The sequence below is a fragment of the Hylobates moloch genome, unplaced genomic scaffold, assembly GCF_009828535.3.
Source record: "Hylobates moloch isolate HMO894 unplaced genomic scaffold, HMol_V3 SCAFFOLD_10, whole genome shotgun sequence".
NCBI lineage: Eukaryota > Metazoa > Chordata > Mammalia > Primates > Hylobatidae > Hylobates > Hylobates moloch.
Genome location: NW_026652285.1, coordinates 50,275,047 through 50,287,460, shown reverse-complemented (window position 1 = coordinate 50,287,460; position 12,414 = coordinate 50,275,047). Strand labels below are relative to the sequence as shown.

General features: G+C 34.9%; 1 protein-coding gene across 4 annotated transcripts in view; it reads right to left on the bottom strand.

The window, feature by feature from the left end:
* The window catches only part of VPS13A (vacuolar protein sorting 13 homolog A), a 259,625-nt gene that overhangs the window by 219,950 nt on the left and 27,261 nt on the right, over positions 1-12,414 (bottom strand). For all 4 annotated transcript variants that reach the window (XM_058445730.1, XM_032164338.2, XM_032164339.2 and 1 more), the window contains exons 4-10: positions 9,512-9,607; positions 8,832-8,933; positions 5,398-5,507; positions 4,287-4,346; positions 1,842-1,901; positions 1,555-1,635; positions 482-539 (exon numbers count right to left, since the gene is read on the bottom strand). In XM_058445730.1, coding sequence (XP_058301713.1) covers positions 482-539; positions 1,555-1,635; positions 1,842-1,901; positions 4,287-4,346; positions 5,398-5,507; positions 8,832-8,933; positions 9,512-9,607 — 567 coding nt within the window. The remainder of the gene's footprint in view (positions 1-481; positions 540-1,554; positions 1,636-1,841; positions 1,902-4,286; positions 4,347-5,397; positions 5,508-8,831; positions 8,934-9,511; positions 9,608-12,414) is intronic.

The window sequence follows — 12,414 nt, the reverse complement described above, 5'->3', positions numbered from 1 at the left end:
CTGATTTTTTTCTTTGTTTTAGTAATTCATTTCTGATTGTAAAAGTAATGCATGCTCATTTTGGAAAATCTGGAAAACATAGAAAAGTATAAATTTAAAAAATTTTAAATGTAGCGTGATCTTACTATTTTAAAAAAGGCTGTACTAGCTAGCCTTATTAAATTTTACTTGCCATTTTGAAATGTCTTCATAAATATTACCCTAATTGTTACTGAATGATCCTTAGAAGTTTATCATAATTTATTAGCATCTTTCGTTGGACATTTTCCCCTATAGGTTTGAAACATAGTCAAAAGCTTCATAACAATAAAATATGTTACTAAAAAATATAATATTATTTGCCTTTGTATATGCATTATAAATACATTTAACTATATAGAAGGAAATTTAACATGAACTAGCACAGTGATAGCAACAATGCTAATTTAAAATTTATACCAATTACTTTAACTACTTTTTTTATCTTATAAAATGTACTTACCAAAATCATAACCTTCTGGAACAATATTTTCATTGACAATGCCATTCCTCAAGTCATCCTATTAAAAGACAAATTGATTTTATTTATATTCATGCCAATATGTCTTTTTTTGAGACGGAGTCTCCCCCTGTCACCCAGACTGGAGTGCAGTGGTGCAATCTCAGCTCACTACAACCCCTGTCTCATGGGCTCATGTGATTCTCCTGCCTCAGCCTCCCGAGTGGCTGGGATTACAGGCGTGCGCCACCGTGCCTGGCTAATTTTTGTATTTTTAGTAGAGACAGGGTTTTAACATGCTGGCTATGCTGGTCTTGAACTCCTGACCTCAAGTGATCCACCCGCCTTGGCCTCCCAAAGTGCTGGGATTACAGGCGTGAGCCACCTCGCCCCCCTATTCATGCCAATATGTCTTTATCCTAAAAAATCCTATTATCTGCAAAAGAAAAATATTTAAAAGCAATTTTAAAAAACCAATTCAAACTTAGGAGAACTTAGCTACGGCAAAATATTAAAGTAGTTAAACAATATCTCACCAAACTAATCTTATAAAAGAATGTTCTAGGAGCTATTTAGATTTGCAGGTATCATTGGGCGCAGTGGCTCACACCTGTAATCCCAACACTTTGGAAGGCTGAGTTGGGAGGATTGCTTGAGGCCAGGAGTTTGAGACAAATTTGGGCCACAAAAAGTGAGACCTTGTCTCTACAAAAAAATTTAAAAATTCGCTGGGCATGGTGACATCTACCTATAGTCCTCACTACTCAAGAGGCTGAGGCAGGAAGGATGATCGCTCGAGCCCAAGAGTTAGAAGCTGCAGTGAGCTATAATCGTGCCACTGCATTTCAGCCTGGGCAACAGAGCAAGACCCTGTCTCAAAAAGAAAAAAAAAAGATATGGGGGTATGTATTCATGTTTGTGTATAGTTACATACAACTTCACCTGTATCTATAAATTCTGCTAACAGATTGTGCCTAGAAAAAAATACTGACTACAGTATGTTAGGTAAATGACAATGAATTAAACCTCATGCAAAATATGATACCAACAAATACATATCGAAAAAATTTACTTACCAAGGAGTTATCATAATCACTAAGATAAAACATCTGAGACTTCACATTCCAATAGGCAAACAGGTTATCCAATCGGATTAACTGAAAATAAAATTTATTAGATGTCTCATTTTCTTTGAAGAATTTTTAACATACACTATCTTCAGAAGTCTCAAATAATTAAGTGAGCCATACCACAGAGTTAAACAAATAAGCACAATTCACATACATCCTTATCTATATATTAGCATTTGGCTTTCCAAAATTCTCCTTAAGTCCATGAGTTGACAAACACAGTATTTATTTACCTTACGAACTAGTTTCTCAGTTTCATCATGTAAACATGGAACCCAGTATTGATCAGTTGTCTGAAAAGGAAAAAAAACAATGACAGTAAAAAGGTCATTCCATTTGAAATGGCACAGTGATAAATCATTATCTACGATACCCTAGACCAATGTCCCATGAAAATGCCTTTAAAGGCATATCACTCCATCAAAAAATACTAACTGATCACAGTAAAGTGTCTGCTTTCAAGGAAGGAGCTCATTGCAGGTCAGAAAAGCAAACAAAGAAATAGGCAACTTCCAACAGGTAAGTGCCACAGTAGAAGTTAAATACACAGTTCATTGAAAGACATGGCAGGAGCACCCAATTCAGGGGTGTGATAGATAAAGAGATGTTACTTATAACCTAAAATATAACATGTAACTAAAAATTATTGATTCTAAGGTCGACAGGGAATATGATTCACGACAGGGAATATGATTCACAACAGGCAGAGCCCAAAGGTACGCAAATATATGACACATTCAGGCAACTGAAGTAGCTCAGTATGCGAGAGAATATAATGCAAAACAGACAAAGAAAAAAGGTAAAATCAGGTATATTGCCTTGGGTCGGTTTAAAAAGGGTTTGTAAGTTGTTTAAGGACAAAACTAAGAGCAATGAAAAGCCATTGAGAGGAATAAAGTGATCAGATCTTTGTTTTAGAAAGATGGTTTTCGTTTCTATGTGGAGAACTGAATGGATAATTAGAATAGTAGCTCTCAAAGTTTAGCATGCATTAGGATCACCTAGAGCAGTGGTCCCCAACCTTTTTGGCACGAAGGACCAGTTTCATAAGAGACAACTTTTCCGTCAGGGGCACAACCTAGATCCCTGGCATGCACAGTTCACAATAAGGTTTGCTAGGATCCTACGAGAATCGAATGCCACCTCTGATCTGACAGAGCTCAGGCGGTAATGCTCACTCCTAGCCCTTACCTCCTGTTCTGTGGCCCAGGAACCCTCACCTAGAGGGCTTTGTAAAACACGGATTGCTGCATCCAAATCCTAGAGTTTCTAACTGAATAGGTCTAGGCTGGCAGACAAGTTTCCAAAGGTGATGATTAGTAACTACTGTTATCATGGTTACCAATGATCTTCACACTGCCCAATCCAATGGCTAATTCGCCATTCTTATTTTTCAACTTAATGACAGTATTTGAATAACTTTTTGGAGGGCATTTTTTCTTTTTTCGTTGCAGTGGGGCCACATTTTAAAAAGAAACTGTGGAGTCTCTCTGAGCCTGCTCTGGCTTGGGAGGCTGCCCAATTTAAAAATAATAATAAAATTAAAAAGAAATCATACACAAAACCCAATAGATATAACAAATAAAATCATGCAATGAAATATACAGCAGTTAAACTGAATGAATTTTGTTGCCGGGCGCGGTGGCTCACGCTTGTAATCCCAGCACTTTGGGAGGCCGAGGCGGGCGGATCACGAGGTCAGGAGATCGAGACCACGGTGAAACCCCATCTCTACTAAAAATACAAAAAGAAATTAGCCAGGCGTGGTGGCGGGCGCCCGTAGTCCCAGCTACTCGGAGAGGCTGAGGCAGGGAATGGCGTGAACCCGGGAGGCGGAGCTTGCAGTGAGCCGAGATTGCGCCACTGCACTCCATCCAGCCTGGGCGACAGAGCGAGACTCCGTCTCAAAAAAAAAAAAAATTTTTGTTACATGTGGCAACACAGATAAATGTCAAAAACACTGGAAAGTGCAAAAAGGAACTCATAAAAGAGTCATATAAAACATGCGTAAATTTAAAATCCTACATTTTTCATAGATACATTATATAAAAGTTTTAAAACTTAGGATATTTATCTCTGGGGAAGGATGGGTGGGTGGAAGTACAAAACAAAAGGGATTCAAACTTTATCCAAAACAGCTTATTCCTATAAAAATACTTAAGACTTTAAGCAAATAGGCCATTTTAATAGGCTCTTAATTTAACAGCCATCCATTCTGGAGGCAAGCATATGTTTCAAAATTCTCTACATGTTCTTATATTTTTAAAATTCCTCAATTTCAAAAATTAAACAGGAAAACACTATGCTACAATATTAATAATGATATTGAGAAAAACTATTTATGTTTTTCAAGGCTTATTGAAGTTTCAGATACGAACATTTATTACTTGTATTTGGTACTTACTCATTACAAACTTGGAAATGGATTTTTTAAAGTAAGCAAAAGCATCTAACATCATAATTACCAATAATAATAGGACCTCATATTTCTGAATTTGATTTTCAACCATTTTTTGAAATATGAATCTATATACCCTCGATTCCAATCCAGTTGAGACCCTTTGTGCACCCGTTCTACATAGACACCTATTTCTGATGCTGACATATACAACTAGTAGTAGTTTAATAGACTATATTGCACATTAAATATGGTTAAGATTCTTTTATAAACAAAATACCTGCATGCTCAGATTTTGAAGGGAAATACCAAATGACAGCGGTTTGTCCCGATTTGTGATCTAAAGAGAAAAGTAAAATTTACTCAGATTTTTAGTAGTTGGATAAAATTCACTTTATAGAAAAAACTGTCAATGTGCAGTGGCTCCCGTCTGTAATCCCAGCACTCTGGAAGGCCAAGGCAGGAGGACTGCTTGAGCCCTGGAGACCAGCCTGGGTAACACAGTGAGATCCTGTCTCTACAAAAAAAAAATGTAAGAAAATTAGCCAGGCCTGGTGGGGTGCAACTGTAGTCCCAGCTACTGCAGGGTGGGTGGGTGGGGGTGAGGTGGGAGGATCACTTGAGCAAGGAAGGACAAGGTTGCAGTGAGTCATGATCGGGCAACTGCACTCCATCCAGCCTGGCGACAGTCAGGCCTTCTCTTGGGAAAGGGAGGGGAGGGGAGGGGAGGGGAGGGCAGGGGAGGCGGGGAGGAGGGAAAGAGAGAGAGAGAGGGAAGAAGGGAGGGAGGGATAACTTTTTGGGAAGTACCTTATTTCAAACATTCAGAAACATTTTATTACTTTCCAGAAAAACTTTCATTCCTATATTTTTCCTAAAACAAATTAGAATACTAATTATTAATGTATTCGTGTTACACAGGAATATTATACTGCCTGTTTTCCAGTTTACAAAAAAAATTATTAAAAAAGACTAACAAAATAGGATTATAAGGCAAATAATTATCTGGTTAAGAGAAAACGAATGACCTATTCAGGATCAAGGAATTATTTAAGGCTAGCTCCACTAATTGCTAGACCAGTACTCCATCCAGGAGGTAAATACAGCATACTTTAAAGTATTTTAAAAATACATAACTGCTAAATTCATAATTCCCAAGGCATTTCCTTCATGATCTAATGTCTGAACATTTTGGGAAAGTGTAAAATCAAGCACTCAACACTAAGGACTGCAAATTACAGCTATAATTATAGAAAAGAAGGATCACATCATCTTTAGCTCTGTATCCTTTTGGGATTTAATAGGTTGGCCATTAAAAAGTAGGTGTCAATAAATAGTAAAATAACTTACATATAAACATAAAAACAAATATCACATATTAAAATACTTACATCATCTTCATAACGAATATGGATACTGGAAATTTTCACTTGAAGATTTTTTATGATCTGTGTAACTAATTTTTCTGCAAAAGTGTCCTGTTTTTCCGGCAGATGTTGTTCTACAATTGCAAATATTCCTTTTTTAAAATTGAATGAAAAATATACTCTATAAATATCCACATACTGAAGTAACATACTTATGTTGCCTTGCTGAAATATACATATATATGTAAATAGAACACTAATAGCTTGGTTTCCAAAAGTCTTCCAAAAGCAAGTAAACATTTTTCTAAAGCTAGTTTATTGTGCCATGAGACTAAAGCAGACCATGTAGAATTTACTGGCATTAAATTTTATAATTTCTGTTATCCTATGCCTGAGCACAAAAATATATTTAAAAAATGAAGATTATTGGGTAAGAATTATAATAGACTTAAATAAGAAAATCCACTAACAGCAGCAAAGCAGAAATCTCTCTCAAAATTAGTGATACCACCATTAAGTTGCCTGTGTATAGATGTGTAAAACAGTTGGACATCCTCCTCCCCCAGTAAATACAAAATAGGAAATAAGATCTTCTTCCTCTCTTCTTTTGAACAAGGATGAAAGAAGTTCATCATCTATTTCATGTTCAGAAAACAGTATTAACTATCTCAAGTTCCATTACTTTCCAAAGAAATAGAAAGAATCAAGAATTGGAGGGGCAAGGTGGCTCACACCTGTAATCCCAGCATTCTGGGAGGCCGAAGCGGGTGGATCACCTGAGGTCAGGAGTTTTAGACAAACCTGGCCAATATGGCGAAACCCCGTCTCTATTAAAAATATAAAAATTAGCCAGGCATGGTGGTCCATGCCTGTAGTCCCAGCTACTTGGGAGGCTGAGGCAGGAGAATCATTTGAACCAGGGAGGTGGAGGCTGCAGTGAGCCTAGATCACACCACTGCATTCCATCCCGGGAGACAAAGTGAGACTTTGTCTCAAAAAAAAAAAGAAAAAGAAAGAATAAAGAATAATAAAGAATTCAGGTTCCTAATTTTTTTGAAATACGCCTTTGATAATCATAGTTATTATCCTTTTTCTCCCCTTAAAAATGCCAATGAAAGCTATATTCTTTTGTATTTCTAATTCTGTTCCTCTTTTCATATTCTAGCCCTATATACAAATAATATATATAAATCTATCTTTTCCTCTAATTGCCTACTACTCTCTAATTCAGCTGGCCCAGGAGGCCCTAAAGGAAAGTTGAAGATACTAATCATATGTACCTCAAATACACCAGAGTTAAATGAATATATATACATATAAATAGATTATAGAATTAAGTAGACAATAGAATACAAGCTCTTTAAAGACAGAGGATCATATTTTAATCTTTGACTCTCACCACTACCTAATAAAATCTTTTCTTTTATAAATTCATTTAGTCATTCAATTAAATGTTGTCTTTCTTTCTCTACCCACTACTTCCTCCTGACTTCCTTATGCAGCTCAGATTCCATGATACTGAATTTATACCAACACCTTAAATTCCTTTGCTCTTTTTTCTCATATTACTGTCAATAAAGCACCAATCCTGAATAAAACCAACCATCCATTTTACATGAAAAGCATACCAATGCCTATATCTTGCAAGGTAACAAAACAAAACACAAGATGAGTTTAAAACAAACAACAACAACAACAAAAAAAAGCAAGTCATAGAACCCTGGAAAGACACAGGAACTGGAAACCCCACCAAACAAAAAATAGCAAACATGGAACATAGTGGAGAGAGAGGAAGATCACACAAGAACTGATTTAAATCTGTATAAGGAGCAGTTAAATTAGATCCCCTCCACTCCCAGCCCAATATCCAAGCAATATCCCTTTCCCACCCTAGTGAGAACACACAGGTTTATTCTAGAGAAAATGGCCCTAATAGGATCCAAATTTTGTGCATGGGAGAACAGGGAGAGCCCAATACCAAAACAGGGAGGTTAAGTAAAAGCCTACAAAATAAACAGTCATACTCAAAGCCACTTTTATCTATTTATATATAGCCATACTATAAATAGTGAATTCTGATTTAACCAAAAATGTGATATAACTATATAGAGAAGAGGAAAAAATAGGGTCAATCTTCATAGTACATCATAAAAGGATGTGTGTCTAATATATATATAACTTGTTATATATTATATATGTCATATATATGCCAATGAAACACAAGATGAGTTTAAAATATGTAATGTCATTAATTATATATAATGTTATAAAATATGTTATAGATAATATGCATGTTATGTTATATATGTTTTTTATATATATATAATATTTAAATAAATCAAGAAACAGAGGTGTGAGAACCATATTTAGCAATTATAGGTGCGGGCCTCGGCCAGGAACAGTTGGTTTTTTTTTAATCTGGACACTGTAATACTGCTTAACTTTTAAAGCTATGTATATATATTACCTTGATAAAATAAAAATAATTTTTAAAAAGAAAAGGCCTAAGAGACTTAGGAAAGAGGACTGGAGGTAAGGATAAATGATTACATATAATATAAAGTAACTGTTACAGAGAAAAAACAGAATTACAAGAGATATTGCCAAGAATTACATGTTAAATCTCTGTTAATGTTTGCCAACAAGTAAAACATTTATTATTGAAGCTCATTATTTTTCATTAAAAGAAAATCAATGTATTTCAGAGACAGTGAAGTCAGTAAACTTTTTTTTAATTTTAAGATGTTTAACTATTAAATGAATAACAGAGGAGAAGAAGATAAACAGATGACAGGTTAAGAAAATGACTTCATGTTTCAAGATAAAGAACAGCATATTTACACGCCAAGGCAAAAAACCCACTAGGCGAGAGTATAAAAAGTAGCTGGCAGTAAGGATCAGAGAACAGGTGAAAAGGAATTAGATTTCTGCAGGACACCACTTGCAATAATGAAAAAGAGGTTGCAGGAATGGAACATATGGTCTAAGTTTAATTGGAAAATATGTAAAGCCAGAGGGTAAATAAACAGATAGAGGCAAATAGAAATATGTCAAGAAACTAAGTATCTCCAAAAGGGTGAAGAATTGATATAAACAGAATACAAAAGCAAAGGCTAGAAAATTAAGAAAATATGCTTGATAAAATTAATTGCTATCATTAAAAACTGACCTTACCTAGTATGTATGTATGTGTATATATATATATATTTAAAATATGTAAACCTAATAATAATAATAAGCTAGACATATTATTTGCCTTCAGATAAATTTCCATAAGGTAAAATTTCTGCACACATAACAAAGCATACAAACCACATTAAAATTCCCCATGCAATGAGATTCTATCATATTTGTTAAATAATCTCAGTATCTCCAGAGAAAAATAATATTCAATTATGATAAATATTTAGGTCTTTTCTACTTCTCTTATTAGCATTGTTATTTACTGTTTTCTTTACCTTGATCAACTACTTTTTGTTTTGCTTCTTCTATTCTTTTCAGTTCCTGTTGCTTTGCTTCCATGAGTTGTTTCTCTTCTTTTAAAGGATCATATTTTATTCCTACAGGAAGATTAAAAAGGAAGAATCATAACCACCTTAAATTTAAATACAGTCATTCCAAAAAAATCCTTACAAATAATCATTAATTGGCCGGGTGTGGTGGCTCATGCCTGTAATCCCAGCACTTTGGAAGGCCAAGATGGGCGAATCATGAGATCAGGAGTTCGAAACTAGCCTGGCCAACACGGTGAAACCTCGTCTCTACTAAAGATACAAAAAATTAGCTGGGCATTGTGGCAGGCGCCTATAATCCCAGCTACTCAGGAGGCTGAGGCAGGAGAATCGCTTGAACCCAGGAGGCAGAGGTTGCAGTGAGCTGAGATGGTGCCACTGCACTCCAGCCCAGGTGACAGTGCGAGACTCCATCTTAAAAAAATAAATAAATAAATAAATAAATAAATAAATAATCATTAATTCAAAGTCTCCAAAAATGTAGAGTAAAAACCAATTTAATTTGAATTAATATCAAATTTAAATATTAAGATCTCAAAAAACTTCCAAAAGTATTTTGAATATAAAGATTTTTCCATCCATAAAAAAGAATAACTTAAATTATAATTTTTTTAAATTTAACTTACTAGAAGAAGGCACTATGAGTAAATAAATTTCTTCCAATACGGCTTCAACAGGTTGAGTATAAAGGTTTTTCCATGGAATTATAAGTTTAAGATTACCTACATTTTTTTGAAAAAAAAAAAAGAAGAAAAAAAAGGACAAAAAATATTACTCCTTCAACCTGCATTTATGGTTAGTCTATTTTCTGTCAGGCATTAGAAGAGATAATAAACTGGCCTTTGTCCTTAAGTGCTTAATCACTTTATTGAAAGCTATTTTACAACTACAAACAAGTGTTTGTTGTAATGATTTGAAATTATTGTATTTATATCAGTATTGTTGGAAAACCTACATTATATTCAAAATATACAAGTTTCTATTTACAGTTCTCTGTACCATAAACAAACCAATGTTCTTCCCTTAATCAACAATCCTTAATATCATAACTGAATTTCCCCAGTTCTTACTCTAAACCTCCATATATATATTTTTTAATGCTTTAAGATGGTAGATTAGGCCAGGCGCAGTGGCTAACACCTGGAATCCTAGCACTTTGGGAGGCTAAGGCAGGTGGATAGCTTGAACCCAGGAGTTCAAGACCAGACTAGGCAACATGGCAAAACCCTGTCTCTATGAATAAAAACTAAAAAAATTAGCTAGGCATGACGGTATGTGCCTGCAGTCCCAGCTACCTGGGAGCCTGAGGTGGGAGGATCTTGAGCCCAGGAGGTCAGGACTACAGTGAGCCATGATCACGCCACTGCACTCCAGCCTGGGTGATAGAGTGAGACCTTTACCTCCCCCCAGTAAAAGGTAGATTATATACTTCAAATAAGTGTGTATAGTGTGTATAGGTCATTATGTGTATGTATGTTACATACATATATATGTATGTACAGTAATTCATATATACACATACGGTAATAATCATACATATAAACTATATATATGAAAAACTACACATAAAGTAATAATAAAACATTCTGGGTAATATTTGAAAATTATGCAAACTAATGAAAACACCCTAAGAAAATCAAATAGCAAAGAATTTTTTTTTTAAGCATAAGGGTTCTTGGACCACAAAAACACTATGTATGGGGTTTCTTATACTACTCACTCTAGTTTTGTATCTTGCGAATATTTCCGTAATAGAGAGTTTTAAAATATTTTAAAATTGTTTAAATGGTATGAGTGTCTAGATTTATACAGCTGCCATAATTGTGTAAGGAACAGATTATTAAATATACTATGTTGCTAAAACTGATTAGTGATTGGGAAATTTTTTAAAATCCACTTAGATCCATCTCATGATATTTTATAAACTCTGTGTGTAGAAAACTTCAAACTGAGAAAAAGATTTCATCATACAATATCACTTCAGAGAAAAATGAACTATCTGATTTCTTTTTTGTATTTTTTGTAGAGTCACAGTCTCACTATTTTGCCCAGGCTGGTCTCAAACTCCGCACCTCAAGCAATCCTCTTGCCTCTGCCTCCCAAAGTACTGGGATTACAGGTATCAGCTACCCTGCCTGGCCTGTAAACTATCTGATTTCTAAAAGAGGCATAACTTTCTAAGTTTTTAAACCAGAGAACATGGTGATCATTTCAAATTTCTGTACAGACCAAAAATATAACCAAAATGAAATAAGCAGATTGTGAAAAAACTGTAACAAATTTGACACGGTTAATTTATTTATAAATGTACCAACAGACTGCTTAAAATACATACAGTAATACTTCAAAAAAAGTAAATGAACAAAAGGACAAAGAGCAACAACAAAACTGTAAAAATAATAAACACATATTAACAGTGTGCCATTTTCACTACAAATGTTTTTTTAAAAAATCCAAACTTGACCAGGTGCAGTGGCTCACATCTGTAACCCCAGCATTTTGGGTGGCTGTGGTAGGAGGATCACTTGAGTCCAGGAGTTCAACACGAGCCTGGGCAACATGGCAAAACCCTGTCTCTACAAAAAATACAAAAATTAGCCAGGCATGGTGGCGTACACCTGTAGTCCCAGCTACTCGGGGGCTGAGGTGGGAGGGTTACTTGAGCCAGGAAGGCATAGGTTGCAGTGAGCCAAGATCGCATCACTGCACTCCAGCCTGAGCAACAGAGCGAGATGCTGTCTCAAAAACCAACCAACCAAACAAACCTTTTCTTCCTTCCCTTATAAAATGTAGACTCCTTGTAGAAAATTTGGCAAATTTCGAAAAATACACAGATGTAATTCCAAAAACCTTCCACAGAAGACAATCTCTTTTATAATATGTACATGTGTATCTATATTTGATATACCTATAACTCTGCCTTCTAAATGAGGGAAATTTTGAAAGATCAATACCTAATAAATAAATTCCTATAAAACTGATTGTACTACTGTATCATTCATTTGGAAACATGTACTACTTTCATAGAACAAATTGTGCCCCTACTATATATGCCAGGTAATGTGCTAAGTGGTGAGAATACATTAAAAATTAAACCCACTTCTTCTCAAGAAACTCGATGTCCACTAGAAGGGGGGGAAAAACAGTGATATTTTTAAAAGACAGGTGCTATGATAGAGGTACACAACACCTTAAATGACTCTCAAAATTATCTTGGGTTTAGTTCAGTGTACTTTCTACTATCTTACATTATCATTGAAAATTACCTTATTATCATTTTTAAACAAGATTAGGCAAGAAAAGAGAAGGCAGGCAGATTCTACAGAAAATTGTTCTCTCTACTTCCCTGATACATTTTTTGACTGTTCTTGAATTGAGGTTAAATTTACATACACTGAAATACGACGATCATCACTGTAAAATTCAATGACCTTTGGTAAAAGTTTGAAAGTTATATAAAAATATGTATTGTAATATTTTTGTACCAATAGAAAAATAAAGTTATTCTACAACATCTAAATATGCATTC